This window comes from Chenopodium album, chromosome 26 (genome assembly GCF_948465745.1).
Source record: "Chenopodium album chromosome 26, dcCheAlbu1.1, whole genome shotgun sequence".
In the NCBI taxonomy this organism is placed as follows: Eukaryota; Viridiplantae; Streptophyta; class Magnoliopsida; order Caryophyllales; family Amaranthaceae; genus Chenopodium; species Chenopodium album.
Window position 1 is genome coordinate 7,841,657 of NC_137859.1, and position 21,854 is coordinate 7,863,510.

At 36.1% G+C, this 21,854-nt stretch overlaps 4 protein-coding genes across 6 annotated transcripts; all 4 read right to left on the minus strand.

Moving 5' to 3' along the window:
* Positions 1-1,143: 1,143 nt before the first annotated feature.
* LOC145618684 (uncharacterized) lies at positions 1,144-1,886 on the minus strand. The gene has a single exon (XM_081673461.1). It carries the CDS (start codon positions 1,884-1,886, stop codon positions 1,173-1,175), a length of 714 nt encoding a protein of 237 aa, XP_081529587.1. The 3' UTR covers positions 1,144-1,172.
* A 1,914-nt stretch (positions 1,887-3,800) lies between these two features.
* On the minus strand, positions 3,801-4,631 carry LOC145617677 (photosystem II reaction center proteins PsbY, chloroplastic-like). The gene has a single exon (XM_081672411.1). It carries the CDS (start codon positions 4,459-4,461, stop codon positions 3,886-3,888), a length of 576 nt encoding a protein of 191 aa, XP_081528537.1. The 5' UTR covers positions 4,462-4,631; the 3' UTR covers positions 3,801-3,885.
* A 902-nt stretch (positions 4,632-5,533) lies between these two features.
* On the minus strand, positions 5,534-12,697 carry LOC145617676 (uncharacterized). Of its 2 annotated transcripts, none has more exons than XM_081672409.1 (10): positions 12,417-12,697; positions 11,238-11,457; positions 10,042-10,134; positions 9,855-9,956; positions 9,346-9,513; positions 9,166-9,254; positions 8,632-8,753; positions 8,246-8,457; positions 7,813-8,097; positions 5,534-6,907 (listed from the first exon to the last, which is right to left on the minus strand). In XM_081672409.1, exons 1-10 carry the CDS (start codon positions 12,554-12,556, stop codon positions 6,386-6,388), a joined length of 1,953 nt encoding a protein of 650 aa, XP_081528535.1. In that variant the 5' UTR covers positions 12,557-12,697; the 3' UTR covers positions 5,534-6,385. The 2 variants fall into 2 exon arrangements, with proteins under 2 accessions (XP_081528535.1, XP_081528536.1); XM_081672410.1 differs by having other exon boundaries at positions 8,273-8,457; positions 12,417-12,695.
* Positions 12,698-14,509: 1,812 nt separating this feature from the next.
* LOC145617675 (MA3 DOMAIN-CONTAINING TRANSLATION REGULATORY FACTOR 1-like) lies at positions 14,510-20,073 on the minus strand. Of its 2 annotated transcripts, none has more exons than XM_081672407.1 (4): positions 19,742-20,073; positions 19,124-19,378; positions 16,758-16,852; positions 14,510-16,617 (listed from the first exon to the last, which is right to left on the minus strand). In XM_081672407.1, the coding sequence occupies exons 2-4, from the start codon at positions 19,365-19,367 to the stop codon at positions 14,800-14,802; spliced, it is 2,157 nt and encodes a 718-aa protein (XP_081528533.1). In that variant the 5' UTR covers positions 19,368-19,378; positions 19,742-20,073; the 3' UTR covers positions 14,510-14,799. The 2 variants fall into 2 exon arrangements, with proteins under 2 accessions (XP_081528533.1, XP_081528534.1); XM_081672408.1 differs by having other exon boundaries at positions 19,124-19,384.
* Between the last annotated feature and the right edge of the window lie 1,781 nt (positions 20,074-21,854).

A 21,854-nucleotide genomic window follows, 5' to 3' on the forward strand; every position in this document is an offset into this window, starting at 1 on the left:
CCCAAGACCTAAACTCTACCCAAAATCATTGTTTATCCTTGAATTATACTTCGTACTAGACTTGACAATCAATGTTTCTAATAATGATTAGTTTATTTAAAATAAGCATATTGGCAATATAATCGAAATTGACCCAATCTGAAAATGACTCAAAATCTATTCAAACGAGTCATACTAGAAAATGACTACCCCAAATTGATTCAATCCAAATGACTCGTTTGTCACCTCTTCGAGATCAACTTCTTATTTAAAATCATTAAAACCAATAGAAAGAAAAATGACGACCAAAATTAGCTACACAAGTACACAACCATTAGGGGGTACGTGATCAATGTTGGTGATAGATGAACATTTATTTTCTTTTCCTTTCCCTTTTGAAGGGTACACTGTACACAAGATCTAGCGCATTTGTACCAGTAAGAGTTAACAAGTGGACCTACTCAATCTTCTTCATACAGTAGCATCTGACATTCACAGAATCAGATTATTTAGGACTAAAAGGCCTCATAATAAGAGCAGTCATTATTAGCACTTTTGCATTTGCCAAATTTGTGATAAATCAACTTGCACAGTTGCACTTTGATAAGTTTGATCCTATAGTACGTACTGTACGTCTGTACTACCGGATTGCCTTTTTTTTGGAAAATGGCAATAATCTCCTTAAATATTTGGTTGATAATTTTCACTTGATATACATATATATGGATTTTACAATTCAATCCACAAATTTACAATTGTTAAAAACATACACAAATGGGAAAAAGTTAAGGACTAACCATCACCAAACATTCATATTCAGCCATACCGTAATATATAACAATCAACCAAACAATTCAATCATCTACCATGCATTAAATCTCAACTATAACAATTTTTTTTGTATCCATTCAAATAACCAATTACCCGTAAACTATTGCATCATGCATGTCGTTTAACAATAACTTTTGTACAACTCTAATCTCATGACGCCCCAACAACGACATTCAACCGATACAAGTATATACTTCGTATCACTCACTCAAATTACGTCATTAACCTCCTCAAACATGTTGCATTCATATCAATATCAAATCATCAAAAATCAATCATTCCTTCGGAATTTATGTTTTTTATACTCTGTAATACACTACACTTAATAATTTAATAAAAGTATAAATAATAAAATCAAAGAATCAAATACGAGTAATTTTTTTAATTTTTCTAAAAACGACCTCAGTATCAAGCCCAAACCCATCAATACCCCTAACATAAACAACCTCAGAATGCCTAAACAACTTAACCAACGGCTCAACACTAAACAAATCATTAGCAGAATACTTATCAGCCCGCTTAGAAACCGCCACGTGTAACACACAAATCCCACCAACCTTCAACGTCCGTTCGATCTCCTTCACAAATTTCCCCGGAAAGAGCGCGTGATCAAACACATTCGAAAACTCGAAATCAAAAACCTCATCATCGAACGGCTGAGAATGAAAGTCCCCGAAAACAACCAACGGTGGATAGGGCACCAGATCGATCCCAACTGAGTCGATGACTCCGACCCGTTTAAGCGCGGCGACTTCTTGGCCGACCCGGGCGCCGATGCAGAGGGCTTTGGAGTGGTTGGAGAGGAGGTGGGAGTTTTGAAGAGAGAGAAAGAAGAGAGAGAAGACGTGGATTTTGCGGGTCCAATCGCGGGTTAGCCAGATTTTGCGGAGTTTGGGGTTTAGGGTTTTGTGGAGTTGGTGGGTTAGGTAGGATTGGTAGGAGGTGGTGTATTCGGGTCGGATTATGAGGTCGGGTTTGGGTCGGGTTGAGGAGAGAGAGAGGAAGGTCAGGAGGAGGATGAGGAGAGGAAGGAGGAGAAGGAGGAGTGGGTGTTTGGGGATGGTGGGGAGTTTCATGGTTGTGGTTGTGTGATTTGTTGCATGGGAGTGTAAAAGGGGTTTATTTCTTTGGAATAGAATATTGGGTTGGTTGTTAATTTTATACTGTAGTACGAGTAATGTTTGGGATTTTATGAGTGGGACGTATGATCGTATGGAAGGGTGTCACTATGTGACTATGACTAGCGTGGTAGAGGTGTCAATTTGAGTGTTCGGATTAGGTTTGGTGAGGTCAGATCGGGTTTATTTTAGATTTGAGTCATGGTATATTATTGTGTCCAAGCCAATCGAAATTTGAATCAAATTTGGACAGGGTCGATCAAGTCGAGTATGATTTTGACACCTCTAACTATGTGAGCACGATGTAAATAACTAAATACTCCTTATATGGTATATATGACCCCTTTCCCTTGATAATGGTACTAAATTATCCAAGTTCTAAAATATGGTCTCTTTTTCAATTTAGAAGAAACCGCTACTTTAAGGGTTAGTTCGATATCATTGTGATTTGGTTTTAAGATTTTGAAAGTCATATGATATACGTCGTATTTGATAATAATTAAATGAAATAAAATGTCATCATGGTTTTAAAAATTGGCAACAAAAAAAAAATCTAATCCACTTTTTGTGATTTTTTTTTCCTTTTTCAGTTTTCAAAAAGTAGAAACACAAAAAATGAAGACGAACAAGCTTTAGGTAGCGGTTTTTAGATCAAAAAACCTCTAGTTGGAGTAACGTTAGGCCTGAAGTGGTGTTCAATTGAAAACCTTTACTTCAAGTGGCAATTTTTATGACTAAAAACCGCAGTTTATGATCATATGCATTTTTTTTTTTTTTTTTTTTTTTTTTGAAATAGAATGTTGAATGACAAACATAGAGTAATTTTTAAGTTCTATTTTGCTCACCTTATTTTTACTTTTTTCAGGTGTAATAAGTTTAGATAAGTTCAGATAAGTTTCACTTACAAAAAATAAGTTCTGATGAATTGAGATTATTACGAAACGGAGGTGGTACTACGTATATTGAAAGTTGAATATAAGATTCCTAACAAGAATATCATCAAATAGAAACAAATTCACTTTACATTTAATGATTGATCTATACTTATTAATTACTCGATTCTAATTATTGACATGCTTATAGTGTAAAAAAATAAAGGTTACGTACTTAATTAGTATATATATACTTAGGTGTAAGGTGTAGCCAAGCTAAGAGTACTTTTATTTAAAATGAACCAAAAAAACTACCCTTAAATACACCTAACTCTATGTACACCCGGAAGTATATAAAAGGAATTGCGTATATTATACAAAATAGTTATGCAACTACTACGTATTTGAAATTTACCAATTTGCATTATCATGAATGGTCTATCAAACCACCTTTACATCATTTATTTCAAACGAATGCTTCTACTCATATAAAGTAGTTCCCAACAACTTAAAAGAGAAAATGGTAACGAATAGGCCCATAAATAAAAAGACTAAAAATGGTAAGAAGAAAAGTGTACATGGGATGATGTGAGTCTCATGATAATAAAAGGCAATGCAAGGATTCTTGATCTACTTGAGACTTGAGAGATGAGAGGTGGATTTAATTCAGTTGTTTAATTTGTCACCTGAATTCTACCCTATCCTTTTCTTTTTTTGGTGATTTGTACTTTTGCTTATTCTTTTGTGGTTCATCCTTTTATACTTCCTTTAATTTAAAATTTACTTTTGCATAAAAATAGAACTAATGTGGAGTAATATTTTATTGCGCGAAATTTCATGTTTGTGCGGTTTTCCCTTTGTTTCGAAAATAAATGACACAATTCTCTCTATTGTCCATTGTAGAATAGTTTAACACGTTTATGAATAGTTTAACACATTACTTTGAAAAAAAAAAAAAAAACACATTACTTTGATGTATGAATATATATACTCCATGTAATTACATTCAAGGAATTTTATTTTTTTCGCTACATCTTGATGCTATACATACAAAAGCACACTAATCCTATCAAAAGTTTAACAAATTAATCACTAGCACCACCCTTTTCCTCATACTTTGATTGCATACTATTCAACATCACCACCTCTAAAGCCACAGCACCCGCGACAATCAACGCGAGCAGACCTTGACTACCACCCCCTGAAGCACCCTCACTTTCAGCAACTTCGCTTGCAGCCGAAGCACTTGGCACAATAACAGCACTTGATGCAGCAGCTAATAGCCCGCCAAGTCCGAGTCCAACGACTGTCATTTTCTCGCTTCTCATTCTGTTGATCTGATTCAATGCAGGTCCCAGGATGTTGAAGAGCACCCACCCTACAGCAGCTGCAACAGGCACCAGAAGGATAAGGCCTCGGTTATCTTCCTGAGGCGACTCGACTATTTTCTTTGCTGCTAAGGCTAAAGGGGAAGTAGCAAGGGGTGAAAAGACAGTACTAGCTACTGCAAGATTTTTAGCAAAAGACAGTGATTTATCAGGCTTGTTAGACTGTTTTAATGACCGTGAAACAGGTAGCGAACCGGGTTTTGAACATGATGAGCTGATGATGAAGTGATACTTGGGGATGTGGATTGCAATGGAGGATGTTGTTGCAGCCATGGAGAACACACGAATAACACGAAAATCGAGTGATTTCGAATTTAGTGAGGTTGAATCACTTGAATGTGCAAGTTATCTTTTATGTAAAGAGCAGGAGAATATTCGAGAGGATTGCAAGGGGTTATTCTGGAGAATTCTAACCAGTTTCCAGCAAGTTCTTTTTCGTTTGTATGGACACTGATAAACTGTATGTAAAATGCAATCACATCCACAAATTGAAATGTGCAATAACAAGTCATTGTCAAGAAAATTTATTTTTGTACTAATCAAAATTCTTTTGGGCAAGCTATCCAGTACCTAGACACATGAATAGCGAGACCGATAATTTGCCGTTCAAACCCGCTTGTAAGTTGTAACTGCTCGGTAATGTGATTGCATTAGCCAAACATCACAAAACCAGAAAATTTTGAGGTTTTCTAGTCCAACCACAAAAATTCTAGTGATATGAATAAGATCTTAGCCAAGATCACATTTTTATTTTTATTTTTTATTTTTTATTTATTTATTTTTTTTTTTTTTGACAAGAAGTCCTAAAAAAGAAAAAAAAAAAAAAAACACACTTAAACTAGAAGGACCAACTAAGCAATTGTCGACGACGAGCCTGAGTAGCCAACCAGTGAGCAGGAGCAACCCACTGACGAGGAACCTTGCGAAGTTTGCAGATAGAAAACTGCAAGACAGAAAGCCGAATCTCGTGAAGCAACCAGTGGCAAGAAATATCTCCATCACCACCATCTCGCAGAAGAGAAAAAAGATTCGAACAATCAGAGTAGATAAGAAGACGACGAAAGCCTCGACGACCGGCAGCCCGAAGAGCCCACAAACATGCCTGTAATTCGGACTGAAGGGCGGAAGAGGAGTGACAGGCTCTCGAGCCACCTCCCAACACAGAATCTGAAAACACTTCCCTAAAAATCCAACCTGCTCCTGCACTAAGATTCTGAGCATTCCAGGCCCCATCAAAGAGAAGGCAAACGTCAAAGGCAGAGGAAAGGTCACCCTGTAGATAACATGAATCAGAAGCTACCGAGGTAGTGAGAGATAAATTCCCTAACGAGCGGACAAAAACAAAGAGAAAAATAGATAACATTTTTATTGATATAGTGGACAAAAACAAAGAGAAAAATAGATAACATTTCCCGCTTGGATAATAAACTGTGATACAGATCAGTGAAGTCTGATGGAAAATGTCATTGGCTTGTGTAATAAACTAATAATTGGCTAATTTTGTTTTGATCTCTATATACAGCAATGAAGTGACCTGGTATTGTACCAAATTATTTCCCTAATAAAATACACGGCCCGATCAGCAGAATACAGCTTTACTGAAGAGGGACTTCCCAGGGAAAAGGTGGAGGAAACAGCATAGATACTAGTTTCAATGACGAGCAATCAGCATAAGTTGTTCGTACCTCTCACAATCCCCTTCAATTCATGAGGTCAAGCACAAAGAAACAGTCTTTGAACAGGATTACCCTTGAGCAGGTGTATACAACTCCGGTCAGCAATATCTAAGTTGAAAATGCATGTTTTCAGACACGTCAAACCTTTTATCATCGATGACTATCTTGCAGCTAACCTACTGGACTGGCCCATGTGAATATGTGATAACCAAAACCGGATACATTTCTCAGTCACACAGCACAGGATTGCTAAGGCAGGCCTGATAACCTTTCCTTAAGCTATATTTTGTAGGATATTACCATGTATGTTAATGGCGTAAATTCCCGGCCAAGGCATTTTTGCAGACGAATCCAATTTTTCAGAAATGTGAAATGATTACAGAAAAGCCCATCAAACTCTCTCATTGGGTCGTGATTTCACCCCCAATCATCGAAAGGATAAATCTGTTCTGAACCATCTTGGATATATATGCTTTCTCCACCTTCAAAATGAAAGTCCATATCCTCAGACCTCATCCGAATTATTCCTGCATTATGCTTGAAGGGAAACTTTTGCATATCTTGGACAGAGCCAAAACTTTAACCATGTTAGATTTGGCAGCATCTAAAAGGGGATCAGCCTGTAAAGCCTTATCAAAGCAGAACTTTGCTTCGTCCAGTAGGCCCTGAACAACAAATACAAGACCTAGATTGTTGTATGCAGGAGCATATCCAGGCTGAAGCTTAAGTGCTTTTGTAAACATAGCTTTTGCACTATCATATTTCTTTTCCTGCCGGTACAAATTCCCTAGGTTCGAAAATATTGCATGTGCTTGCTGAGAAGAAGCCAAAATTAAAGCTCGTTTGAAAGCTTCCTCGGCTTGAGATGGTTCATTTGCTAATTGTAAAGAGATACCAAGATTGGACCAGGCATAACTGCATTCCCTAAATCGAGATACTGCAGCTTTGAGGTACTTCTGTGACATTTTAAACTGTTGGGTGCGGAGACTATGGAGCCCTAATTGGTGCCAGTGAACAGCATCATCTGGATCTTCTCCAATTGCCTGTGAAAAAAGAGGAGGCCAGGCATTCTTGAGTACAGCATATCAAGCCACAAAGGTCACTTTGTCTAAACTACTCTAGCTGTAGCTTTAAGAAGATACAACCCCAATAACTGTTGCTAGAAGAGGGTAAGAACCAGCTCTCAGCATAACTAGAAGGGTTCATTATTATTATTTCCTCTATTTTGTTCATTTCTTACTAAACTGGATGGAGGGATTACTAAACTATTTAGCATTTTCTAAAATTTATTTGTGAGTCTTTGCGGAAGGTTGTGTCACTCATGTCTAAATTATTGTTTTAACTTTTAGGCATATATGCACTACGCAGTTGTAATTTTTTATTGTTAATACATGTAAAAAAGATTGTAAGCATTATCCATAAAATGTTACGGTTATTGAATTTTTAAGAGCAAAGTAGCAATTTATTGAGCAACATGCCAACACTAATTATAAAGTTCAAAGGAGGAGCTGTAACAAATATGCACTTCTATTATTAAAAACTTCACAAGTCTTTAAAGATTGAAAGGCAAACTAAAAAATCAGCCACATATTTTAAGACTCTTTAGATCGAACAAAGATGTTAGACTGACCTCATTCCAGCTACTTCAGAGGTAACGTATTGACTAGATCCTTAATCAATAATAATCATTGACTGGTCCAGCTTTTTAGAAAGTAATATAGGACAGCTTGAAAAGATTATTTTTTTTTATTTGAAAAAAATCATAGACGTAATACTCATTTGATGTCCTCGTCTAAATAAATTGTAATATGAATAAGCATGTTTAGGTTGTTTACCCCCACCCGAAAAGAAAAGGAAAAAAAAAGTGTCTTAGCTTGGCCACTAGCACACCAATAGAAATAGTTTCACAACAAGCATCTCATGTATAACTAAATTACATATAATGTACCTGCTTTAAGCTGCAAATAGCATGCTCTTCCACTTCCATCAACTCCTTCTGTTCACCTTCAAATGCTGCTGCAATCTCATGCTGAGCCTGATGAACCATGGCAAGTCCAGCCCAAGCAATTGGAGGATCAATCAACAAAGGATCTGCTTCTCTGAGTATCGAAGCCATCTCATTACCAGCCAAAGAAATCTGTTCAGTGGGATTTTGTGACCTTTCTGCATCCTTGATACGGTGGATAGCAATAGAATATCGAGTAGACATACAGTTGGGCTCCAGTTTTGCTGCCTACAAAAGTAAAGCAACATTACAATTCACATGGTTAAGACACAGTAGTCTGGCCTGAAGACATATACTACTGTAGCTGGCTGTTATTCAGATATCAACAGAGACTTGTTCACATGAAACTATGAAAGGACAGCTGAAGAACACAAACTGATTTCGTCAGAAAGGTCAAAGCCACCTTTTCCAAGCACTTGCTAGAGCTTCTATAATCACCACTAATATCATATGCATTGGCAAGATTAGCCCATGTATGAGCTGCTTTAGGATCTGCTTTGACTGCAGCCAATAGACATTCCTTTGCCACATTGATAGCAGCGGCAAAATCTGACTCTGCACCAGCTTCTCCAGCACTGGCTCCAGCTCCTGACAATTAGAGAGAGATTAACATTAGGATAGTAGGAGACAAGACAACCATATAACAGAAATATTTAATACACAATAGCAAAAAGATCCACCAAAGATTTTAAACTGGACAAAAGCAGAAGCAACAAAGAAAAGTGTACTGTAAGATAAAGTTAAGAAACAAGTAATTCAAACCTGCAACAGCTGAGCCATACTGGCACAGCAAAATGGTAGCATAGTTGACAAGAGCACTGGGATGGCCTTGATCTTTCAAAATTAGCTCCTGGAAACATTTTGAGGCAGCCTCCACATTCCCACTGAAATTACGAACCAGGTATAAAGAAAAGCCTTAGAACACCAGCATCACAAGATGACTGAGAACATGTGAATACAAGAATCCTGGTCACTGACACTAACTACACTAAGACAGCCAAGCAAGGAGTGAACCACACAACACATTAAAAGGATATTGACCTTAATATGTACCGGATGGCAGAATAAGTGAAAGTTTTCCAATCAACAAGGAAACCAAATAAGCCTAAAGTTTTATGTATTTGTCTGAAGCTTAATCCATGCTTTCAATTTTTAAAAAGATTTTTACATTCAGTTTCAATAATTTAAACATGGCATATTTATCCTCGTGTGTAATGAAGAACATTAATGACTGCAAAAGAGAACCAGTAAGCCATAAGCGCATGAAAGAGAGAGTATTAACCACATTTTCCTTACCTCTGTAAATGAGCAAGACCAAGATTTGCAAGGCAATCCAAGTTGTGAGGTGCCAAGGCTAACAGGGAAGACATAACTGAAATAGCACTCTATAAAAAAATAAAAAATAAATATGTCAGATCACATGCAGAATAATGTTGCAGTTTCTTAACAAACACATTTGATAGTAAGCAAATTTACCTCCAAACGACCAGATTTAAGAAGCATAATCCCTAAGGTGTTCCATACAGGTACTTGTCTAATATCTGACAGCACTGATTCCTTTAGCTTCGAAAGAATTTCTTCCAGCTCTTCAGGTTCAAGCTCTTTATCTGAAGCACAATCTCCAAGACTTTCTAGGAGGAGGCACTGAACAGCAAGGAAGGCAGCAATCTTAGCACAAGAATACATTAGGAGTAAACATGTTCATAGGTGCCAGATAATTTCAAAAGAGTTCCTTGTCTTTATCTTAATCCCATCTCTTTCTTTCCTCTCCTTCCCTTACCTTCCTAAAGGGCTAAGCCCACTAACCAAATAAGCTGTAAATAAACTAAATTAGCGAGTTCGAAAGGTTTGGAAGGAAAATAGTTCCTTGCCTTCTTCCCTCACCTTCCTTCCCTTCAACATTTGTTGCCCAAACACAATTTTAATGTGAATATCATTCTTAAGTATCCTAGCCAAAACAGACTTCAGGAAATTAGAACAAAGACCTGTGCATGATGCATTTGGACCATTGATAACAATTCTGGTCTGTCAATCTCCTCATCAGACCGGAGTAAAATCTCTGCTGCCTTCTCGTAGTCAAGCACTGCCTGAAAGACAGTTCTACAAGTTAACCGCAAAAGATAAGAAGAATATATTGAGACCTAAAAAACAGTTTTAAGACCTTAGCGCAACCTTTTGAGGCTGATTCAATCTCTGGTACATTAAGCCAAGTAAAAAGTGAGCATGTGCATTTTTTGGAGCTTTCCTTGCCACATGTATCAAACCCTACCGACATAAGAAATTTGTTATGTTACAAACAGGGGGGGAAAAAAGTCATTATAAAATAGACTGAAAATCAATTGCCAATAATATAATAAAAAAAAAGGTGCCAATAATATAATAAAAAAAAAGGGACAAAAAATAATTGTAAGGCTCCATGATTATCAAATTTCCAGTACTGCCTAGATGAGACTTTTGTCTGAATTTCTATCTTAAACAGTACCAATCTGTAAAATGAGTGTATCTTTCACAATATACTCGCGAATGTTAAGCCAGATCAAATAGAGATGATTCTGCATTGATTTCACATGAAGCAATGCAGGGTTCATCATCAATACCAGGGTCTTACCCGTTCTGGCTTCTAGGTAATCATTTGTCTTATAAATCTAATACAGGTGTCTCACAAACAAGAAAAGAAGACCAAGACCATTGCTTACAGCTACTTGGCAAAATTCTTCCCACCAGGCTTAAAAACCAACCCATTTAAGCTAGAAAAGCCTACAAACCTTCGGAAACTTGTCACCTAATCTAAATGAACCTTGAACATTTTCCTTGAAAGCCAAGTTGCCATAGCATGTTCCATGAGATCCATCCTCAAAGGGATAAAAAAATTGACAAAAAAGATGATTGAACGGATTGGAATTTCTATGGAAGAATATGGAGCTAAAAATTAAAAAATTATGAAATTACCAAATTTGTTACATTTTAGGACCAATATCTCAAAACAAGAATGTGCAACATTTCCACAATTCAAGCAATTTCACCCTCTGTTGATATAAATTGTACTTGAGTAAACAAAAAGTAATTTCACCATTCTTCATTACTCTTTAAAGCTCTGACAAGCGCAAAACATACAAGTGGACCTTTTGATGAACCTGGCACAAACCTATTCTTCTTTCAGCCTTTGGCATTGCCTATGATTTGTCTAGCAATCTAACATGGGAATCTGTCTCTTCTTAGACCCTCTAAACTACTCCATATTTCCAAAAGTAATTATGCACTGATAGAATTGTGAAGAACAATAAGCAATTGCAACACTAAACAACATCCTTCCAGCACAACTTACTGCTTAGAAACAACAATGACTAAAACATTCAAAACCAACTCACTGTTTTAAGGCTGCTAACTTTTTCTTCTCGGGATGACGGAGTCCCTTGAGAATGTTGATCTCCCTCCGCATCCACCCCACAATCAAGATGTTCATCTTTCCCAGACCTTGAACGGCACTTCCCCATTTTATTTAACCTTCTAGCTTCGCCATCTACTACATCACTGCTTTCTTTTACTAACAAGGGCAACTTTTCCTGACTACTCTCACTAATTGTTAACCTGCATAAATAAAAATTAACTTCAAAATTGCTTCTCACAAATATCCGATTACTAACAGCTGAATTAAAACAACTTTTGTCCAGTAATAACACATCAAATATGCCAAAATGAATCATCGACTTCAGAACCTCTACCACTCATTCAAAACAAAACAACTAGCTTAGTTGTAAAAGTCTTTGAGATTAAATTTCTGAATTTCATCTACATCATTGCCCTTTGCGGCTCTAGGTACCCAAGGGAATAAATAAGATAGAACAACACATCAAACAACCAAAAAGACCATACTTGGTGACCTCAATAGGTATCGTCAACAATCTTTTATATTACTACCATAATTTAACTTTTCCTGACTACTCTTATTGACTGACAAGACTTTAAACTGCATAAATCATAATTAACAATCAAATATATGGTTGCAAGCTTGTAATAGTTAACTAAAATTCTATAACAAGTAGTTAAATGAAAAAACTTAATTATATTAACAACATATCAACCATACCAAATTGAACCATGGACTTGAGAACCTCTACGGCTCTACCACTCAACCCCAACAGAACAACCATTTTAGTCGGCATTTATCGATAAAAACCCGACAACAAATCCCGTCTACATTATTGCCCTAACTGAACAACACATCAAACCAGCAAAAAGAAAAACCAAATTATAAGACCTCAATCCTTATTATGACGTCCTTAAAACTATTCCACCCTAAATTAAATTTCTTACTCGCTCTTCCTTAACCAAAGCCTCTTAATTGTAACACCCCTCTAAATTTTGTCCAAATGGGTAACCAAAAATCCAAACAAAATTGAATTTTTTGCCCCATTTCAGCTAAAAATCATGTTTCAGCAATTGGGTAATTGCTCAAAATTCCAATTAACCAATACTAGCAACAAAATTCATACCAAAATAATTAAAAATTTACAATAAACATCCAAAGAGAGAGGAGAAAGAAAGACCTAGAAGGAAGAGCGGGAGAAGGGTTGAAGGGGTTGATATCATCTTCATCAAATTCAGGAGGATCGACATTTAAGTCGGCCAAAACGACGAGTTTCATTGGTTGTGCCTTCTTCTCCGAGGAATCTCCGGCGGCTGACATCTGCAATTTTGGTCGGATTTATTTATCTTTTAGCCGGCGGCCAAGCCTACTTTAAGAGAGATAAAGATATTTTGTTTTTTTTTTTTTTTTTTTTTTTTGAGGGGATGAAAGATATTGGGAGAAAGTGCGATTTCCTTTGTTATTACAGCAGCTCCAACTGTATTAGATACCACATACGAGTAATTAGAGTCGACAGTTTAAAGAGAGTAGTTGTTTTATCCCAATTTCCGATTTACTCGGTAATTGATACTCCATCGGTCCCTTAATGTTTTTAGTCACGTCTTTCCGTCTCTACTTCTTTCTTAGTGTTTTGAGTAATAGTCTAATAGACACATTAGTATATTAGATATGCTCATATACATATTTAATTAATGGTACTTCTAGCTTTTCTTCAAAAAAAAAAATATATACATAGTAGAATACTCCATAGCAAATACAGAGTACTCCGTACTACTCATAATGTAATATTATCACGTGGGATACATAATCATCTTAACATATATTTTCATGACAATAACTTATTATACTTTGTTGTAGTATATGCAATTTGATAACTGAAAATGCATGTAAATCATTGAAATTGTTTGTTGACAATCGTAATAAACGAAACATGTCAATTAAAAAAAATAATTTCAGATATGCAAGATCTATTCATCTTGAGATAAATTTTTACCCACTAGGCCAATACTACTTTGAAATTAAGAGAATAAGCTTAAGATATGGAAAGAGTTATCGGTTTAGTTATTGCTCTTTTTAGCATCTATAAATACTTCGTATTAAATTTGGGAGATGTAATACGAGTATAATTTATTCTCCCAAAATAGTTAATATAATCTATACATAAAATCCTTTTAAACAGTTAATATAATACAACTTGCAAAAACTGAAACTTTTTCATGTCTAACTGGTTTTTAGGTCTAGGTATTATGTCAACATGATATCTCCTAGATATATAGTTATTAATATCTTACTTTTAGAGGAAACGCAACAATTAGGGTATTAGAGAAAGCTGAGGTATTTGTTGACCGACATTTTGTTCCACGTCAACCTCGTTTTTCTTCCTTAGTTCCACTAATGATTCTTTGGATTTCTGCTTAATTTTCGACGGTGCTTGGGATTCTCAAGATAATGCTGCAGGGACAGGCTGGATTTTCCGGGGTACTCAGTCCTCAGAGGTTTTAGGGGGTGGTTCACTACTGGTTCAAGAGCTTGTCGATCTTCGTCTGCTCTTCAAGCGGAACTTCAAGCGTGTTTATGGGCTCTTCAGGCTGCAAGTCGTCGGGGGTACCTCCGTCTTCTTATATACACAGATAGCACTACTCTTATTTCCTTTCTTTGCCCCCACTTTGCTTTTGCAGGATATTCATACTGCTCTTTCTTTTTCAGCTTGTCATATCAGGAAGGTTCATCGTAATTGGATCTTTTTTGCTCATTAGTTGGCTTCGAAAGCTATTCGTCATAGATTTCTGTTTTGGTCTTTCTAGTTTTCTTTAATTGTTGCTTTTGTTTTGTAGTTACTCTTGTCAAAAAAAAAAAAAAAAAAATTGAGGTTTTAGTAGTTAAAACTTTAATGTATAAATATGATCTCATGAAACCAAATCTTGTACTAAACACCATGAAAGTCATTTGAAACCAATAGTCGCGTATGAAGTTTTCACAGAGAATGTGCAAATGTATTACCAATCCAATGATAAACAAGTTTGAACGACTGTTCACTCAATTTCGAACATCTACTCACAACTCGTTTATTAATTTACATTCGACAATGTTAACTTTTATTTTGATTGGCACATCCGCACATCAGCTGCACTGCAAGATACTAACAGCCCCAAATGAGGCTGCAGATATCATCAGGTCCAGGAGTAGAGCTCTGTAAGCATTGTTTCCACAACATAATTATGATTCATGGTGGCCTGCAAACTCCAAATAATTTACAGTGAATTACATCCGATGAGTTCTACTCAACACTGTCATCATCATCTAACAAAAAAGTCAAGTCAAATTACAAATAACTAATGCAAAGATTTCGCAAGTCTAAGCGACAAGTCAATTTTAATAGAAATAAAAACTTTATACATCTAATCCTCAGAATAAACTCTATCATATCAGATGGTGAATCCAAGAAAATAAAAGATGAACACAAGGAGCCAACTAACAGCGCGATACTGTGAGGTAAATGCGCATTACACTGTTTAACATGCAAGAGAGAGGCTGACACCTAAATAATATCTTCACTTCTACCTTCAGGAAGCTGCAGCCAACAAGCCATCTTCATCAGTTAAATCAAAACCTGGCAGGATCCAGTTTCGTTTCTTAGCATGCTCCATGTAATACTCTAATTTATCCTTGGCATTTGGAATGTCAAGCGCCAGGTCATCGAGCCCTTCCTTGACACGAGCAAACCCTTTGGTCATCTGGTTGATCGTGATCAGGCCCTCACTGAAACACTCCTGAAGAAGATCAAGCATCCGATCATTCTTCTTTTCCATGGCCATAATTAGTGCCTTCTTCACAACCTCATGGTTGAAGAAGGGCATCCCAAGATCCCTAATGCACTGACATGCTTCCCCAACAACACCTCCACTCTCGTACTCTTCAAGCAGCTTCATTATCTTGTCCTTAGCATCCTCTACAGCCCACCCGGAGCCACCACCCCAACAGCGGAGGATCCTCTCACCCGCATGGCGAGAGAAGACAAGCGATCTAGCCATATGTACAGTTTCGCTCCCACTACAGTTGGGCGGCAGCTTGCTTGCAATTTCATCGAGGTTCAGAGGGGCCAGAACATCATCAATTACTGCCCTAGCCAAGAAAAGAGCAAGCTCATTCGAGGCATCTAGGATATCAAGTGCCGTGTCTTCAGCAGATTCCAGGAGCATGACAAAGCCATTCACAATGTCCTCTGAGGAGAAAATCTCTATATGTAATGCAGACAGAAGAACAGATGCCATCTCTTTCTCCCTATTTTTCCGGTCCATGGCAAGGGTGATCAGCTTTTTCAGAAAAATTGAGTTTAGCTCCGGAGCCCCAAGATCTTCAAGACTATGAATGAGTTCAGGGATGTCATCAGAAAGGAAGTATTCATGAATTATAAACACAATCTCCTCCTTGTACTTCTTCACCTTTGCATCATCATGCTTGGGGAAATATGCATCATCAGCAGTGGATTTTGAAAATGAAGCATCAAGCCATCCTTCAGATATTGCCCTAGGTACAAAGGACTGGAACAGTGATCTCGCGGATGGGATGTCCAAAGAAAGGTCATCAAGACTCTCCTCAACCCGATAGAAACCCTTTATCATCTGACTGGAGCTTATTATGCCTTCTTCAGAAGCTTCCTTCAATAACTTCATGATGAGAGGTTCAGATGATCGATTCTCCATGCCAAGAACTAGAGCTTTCTTCACAACCTCATGGTGAAAAAAAGAAACTCCCAGTTCTCTAATGCACCTACAGGCTTCCAATACATCTCCATTCTCCACATATTCCCTCAACAACTCAGCAATCTTCTTTTTCACTTCCTCAACTGTAAGGTGAGTACTGCCACCCCACTTCCGCTCCACAAGTTCTGCATGGTGTGGGGCAGAAAGATAGCTCTTCTCAGCAATTTGAACAGCCTGAAGCCCCTTGGATGGCTCTTGAAGATATTTCTGCACCCTAGTGACAAATGCGGGTGGAAGGATGTCATCAACAACAGCACGGGCAACAAATAGTGCAAGTACATTAACTGCATCAGGAATATCAACAGAGAGATCATCTGCCGACTCGAGCAGCAGGATGAAACCTTGACTGATCTGGGCTGGAGTGATGACATCTGCATAAAGAGCTGAAAGCAAAACAGAAGCCATCTCTTTCTCCTTGTCATGCCTATCCATAGCAATTGACACAAGCCTCTTTATGAAATAAGGATGGTATTCACTCGATCCTAGTTCTCTAAGATCAGATGCAGCCACATCCACCACACCAGTGTTGAAGTACTCCTCTATGATTGAGACCACAGCTTTCTTGTAATCATCCAAGGGATCAGTAACAATTGCTTCAACAAGCTTGTACGACTCCTCCTGCAGATTAAGATGTATAATTTAGTTCATGCAAGAAAGAAGACATCAAGAATAAGTGTACAACATAATAATTGAAGCAATGTATAACAAGCTGTCATCTACTAAGCTAACAATTAACAGGTAAATGGCAGAAGAAATACCTCCCCACTATCATAATTAGGATCATTACGGTCTAGATGTGCTTCACATTCAGTATCAAGTAGCCTTCCCCAAGTTCCCTTGCCGCCGGCACCATCTAAATTCATAAATGCAAATCAGCACAGGACACTAACATAGTAGGAAAACGTGATCTTAGAAAGCGTGCTATATTTATAACCATTACAGAAAAAGGTTGATAAAATCAACTGCATGAAAAATACGATTGACAAAGGAAAAGAAGACATTTGCAGGGTAAAATACAATAATATACCAAAAGAGCTATAACAGAGAAACATACAAAGACAAATAGCTATAAAAACTACCATATTTAGCTCTACTAACTTCCAGAAGTAGATCATAATTGTAAGATTAGTAAAAATTAATAATTACGCACATAGCTTGCGTTAATACGAAGTATCATTTTATACAGTAAAATTGATTCTCTGCCACCCTTCCAATTTGGATAAATGAACAGAATCCTAGTTCTTCGTACTCTATCCTTCTACGCATTTAATGCCAATTCCACAAAACTATAACTACAGGTAGTTCAATAAATTGTTAGTGACAAACTGACAATCAGGTCTCCATGGAGTAGAAGGGTTTATGTAAGCGGTTCATGAGGATAAAATATTACTATCGTTGCTATATCACTGACTAGCAAAGGCGTTCACAATGGATTTGGTTTTTACACTATTGGAGCAGAAAGACGGGAGGAAAGGAAATAAAAACTAGTAGATTTCATACCTAAATCTTTTCAGCGCTAAAAAAGATACTGCACATTAAAAAGGGAAGGGATCCAATATATCACACCTCCTCTTCTTCCCCAATCTAGAATTGAATTAAATTTTATCCCTTACTCTCCTTACTTCCCTACTCCAAAGCCCTTCATGCAAACAAAAAAGTACATAATTGCGGATCTGCATATAACAGAGTAACAGACCTAGAAACAATTGCAAACATGTTTAACCCTAGAATCAAACTTCCAAAATTTATATAGTATTCCGGCTTTGTTTAGTATCTATAGTACTAGTTCTTAATACTACACATCCCAGTCTCCTATCCCATAGATTAATCCCTCCATCCCAGAATTAACTGAACACTTATGAACATGTCACAACATCACATAATCCCCAGCAAATATACATATACTAGATATCTATTATTCTGAAAGCCACAAATGGTAAGACCATCCAGAGAATAAAAAAGGGGAGAGTCATAATAAAAACTAAAGATTCTCAAAAGCAACAACTCTATTAACAAAGAGTGACACAAATTGTTAACACCTCATGCTCAAGTAATACAAGGAAACCACAATATTGCAAGCAAAATTAAGCAAAGACATGCATGTACTTTCTCTATTCTTATTCTAACACAAAAGTTTCATGCTTTCCAAGGCACATTTTACATCAATTAACATTTTTAATGTTACCTAAGTAAATACTTCCTCCGTTTCTTTTTAGTTGACATGTTTCTTTAGTCAAGTGTGCCAATGTACAAATTCAACTATTAATATCTTTAATTACCGATAATCAAAAATTATAAAAAAATTGATATATTAAAAATATACATTGTGACGAATCTATCAAGATCACACTTAACTAAATTTTTCTTCACATAAAAATCATAAAACATGGTCAAAGAGAGGTGTGTGAATAGTGTTAAAGTCAAAACGTGTCAACTAAATAAAGGTAGTATAATAAGAAGATAAAACTGGTTGACACCTTTTTACTTTTGCACTATTCACACACTTCCCTTTCATTATGTTTTGTAATTTATACGTAATGAAAAATTATGTCATATGGGGTCTTGGTAGTTTTGTCACAGTATATATTTTCAAAATATCAACTTTTTTATTTTTGGCTTACCGATAATTAAAGCTATTAACGGTTGAATTTGTGCATTCGCAAATGTAACTAAAGAAACAAAAGAGGTTTATTAGAAAAACACATTGTGTCAAATCTAAAAAATCTCTTTTCCTAAGTCATAAATCAGAAAAGATGGTCAAGGTTGTTTATGTGAATAGTGTAAACTTTGCAATGTTTCGTTTAAAAATTCTATAAAAAAAAACAGCAGGAAGTGTGAACATAAGTTTGGGATAAATAGTCGAAATTACTCAAAGTTGTTCCATTATCCTCATAACTCTATTAAATTGTGATCACGCAAAAAGAGGGAAAGGATTGCATTAACACATAAAAGAGTAATCTTCATCTTAACTTTTTAAAGCAGTACTCTATCCTACAAAACAGTGTCTCAATTAACCTAAATAAACATACAACATATACAAAATTGGCAGATTAATCACACTCAATAACACCAGAAGAAATCAATGGAAATTAACCAACAGCATTGTGAATAAAATTTTACTCACCCTTCTTGACTCTGACAACCTTCCCCGAATGACGAGGTTTCACAGAAGGCGCCTTCCCACCACCACCACCTCCTCCTCCACCTTTCCCACGATGATCAGAAAGGAATGTAGTCGATTTCGGCGAAGAAGATAAACCCTTAGGCGATGATGATAACAACTTCGAAGGAGCCGGTACTGAATTCTCTGAAGCTATCTTCATCCTCTCCCTCTGCTCTTCCGTTAAAAATCCTTCATTTGAAGCCATTTCTCCAATCCCTAAAACTTTCACAAAAATCACAACAATCATCACACAATCCATACCAACCAAAACCAAATTCAACTTCCTCCAAAATTCCTAACTTATAACATCATCACATCCAAATAAAAATAATGTCGGAAAATCACACAACAATTAATTCACACACACATTTTATCCAAAATCAATATAAATTTTATCAACATAAAAAAATTTTAAAACACAAAAATCCACATTTTTCTTCCACATTTACATACATATATAATTCCAGAAACACACATAATAACATCAAAAAAAATGCAATTTAACATTTTAATCAATCAAAAAACAAAATCAATAACAATAAAAATGAAGATTAAACCAAAACAAAATCAAAAAATTACCTGAAAACGATTACAACAGCATAAACCTCAAGCAAAACCGATCGAAATCCAACCCTCAAATTCCTCCGTTTCTGTACTTGGCCCGGATCTCGAGCCAAGACAGCCGAAAAAAAAAAGTAAAATCAAATTAAAAAAAAAATGACAAGATCTTCGGAATAAAATCGAAGAAAGAGAAATCGAATGAATCAGAAACCCTAGAAAATTGGGGGAAGAGAGAGAAAAACTGAGAAGAGATACAACAAGAGTAGTGAGGGTGGTATGTGTCTGTGTCTGAGTGTTGTCGTTCTAATCGGTTTTAGAGAGAGAAAGTAAAAAATTTAAGAGAGAGAAAGTTTGAGAGAAATGGATGAGAATGAAAGAAAAATATGGGCCTATTTATAGGGAGGCTATGATAGATTGTACACGTCAGCAGGTTATTTTTAGGGGAGTTTTTATTTTTGATTTTTTTATTTTTTTTATTTTTGATTTTTTAATTTGGGGTTGCCACGTGGTAAATTTTGGTCTTGCTTTGTATGTGATGTCCTGTGGTTTTGTTCCACGTGGAGTGTGGTCATTGAGTTTGGGTGGGTGGTGTATGAAAGTACTAAAATGCCCTTGGTTGAGAAGGTTGAGGTGGAGGGGAGGAGGGGTAATAGGGGTAATTTAATGGATAGGATTTGTTCTATCCAATTGAGTAAAGGTGGTGTGTTAGTTTAAGGGTTAAGAAAAATAATTGATCTCTTTGATTATTATTACCTAATTAAGAGAGGATATGAAATGAAAAAAGAAAAAAAATATTGATCTCTTTGATTTTTATTACCTAATTAAGAGAGGATAGGATATGATTCTTTTGGATAGGGCCTTTGGTATTATCCATGTTACAATTGATCAAATGAAGAGAAAATTAGGTTGTAATTTGCATCTATATGTTTGAATTAGTAATGCATTTGTAATAATATTGGATGTAGGTGTTTATATTACTACACGTTTTTAATATCATTGTTTTAAAGCCATATTGTTCAGAAGGGATTCATGTAATGAAACTAAGTTAATGAATACAAAGTAAAAAAAAAAAAAAAAAGTTAACGAAATAGAGACTCCTAAATGGCTGAATGTCTTAAAACTTTTGTCATACCTCAAATTCTACCTAAATAAAGCTCGTATTCTCCTATAAATTTTAGTTTAGTTATATTATATTCCTCCTTGTGCCTTACGTTATAATGTCAATAAGAGAGTGTTATGTCCAAAGTAAAACTGAGGGTCATATGATCACATTTAACTCTTTAGAATAATATTTGTTGCGAAACAGTTTAAAGTTGATAATAATGGAGACTTAAACATGCACGTTATTCTTTTTAATATAACTAAAACCTTGTTATCATATATTAACTACTCGTACTTGTATTAAGAATTGGCGATGAAACGATATTTAGCATCAGCTGACATTCATGCAACACAAACGTTTAGCAACAACTAACATTGAAGCATATGACAAGCTTTTGGGCGTGTTCGGCACTAGCTTTTGAGTAGCTTTTAGGTAGCTTTTAGTGGTTTGACTTATTCAAACCACTACATAGATTAAATTATGAGTGTTTGGAAAAGTAGTGGTGGGGGTAGAGTTTAGTGGTTGAAGTAGCTTTTGTGAAAAGTTAACATTATTAACTTTTGTGAAAAGCTAGGTAGCTGTTGAATTTTCTTCTATTTTTTTAGAATTTTAAAGTTAACAGCTACTTTACCAAACACTCATACTAAATTATTTATTTTCACAGCTAACAGCTAGTTCACAGCTAACAGCTACATATACAGCTAACAGCCACCAGCACAGCTAACAGCTACCTCTACAGCTACATTTTGCCGAACACGCCCTTTGTCTAAATGTCAACTAATTTGTGGATTGGTGGTAGTTTTTAAGATAGTATTACCCACATCACCAGATCAATAATAAAGTTTAATTGTGACTACCTACACATCAAACATGTCAATATATCCTTGTTTAAACATGTTAATTCGATGAAGTAGACTCCTCGATTTCAAAAGTTAATGTTGAAGAATAACTTGCATATTAGAAAAAATAAAAGTATATATATAATTAGAGATTTTCAATTTTAGATACTCGAGAATGTTTGAATTCAAT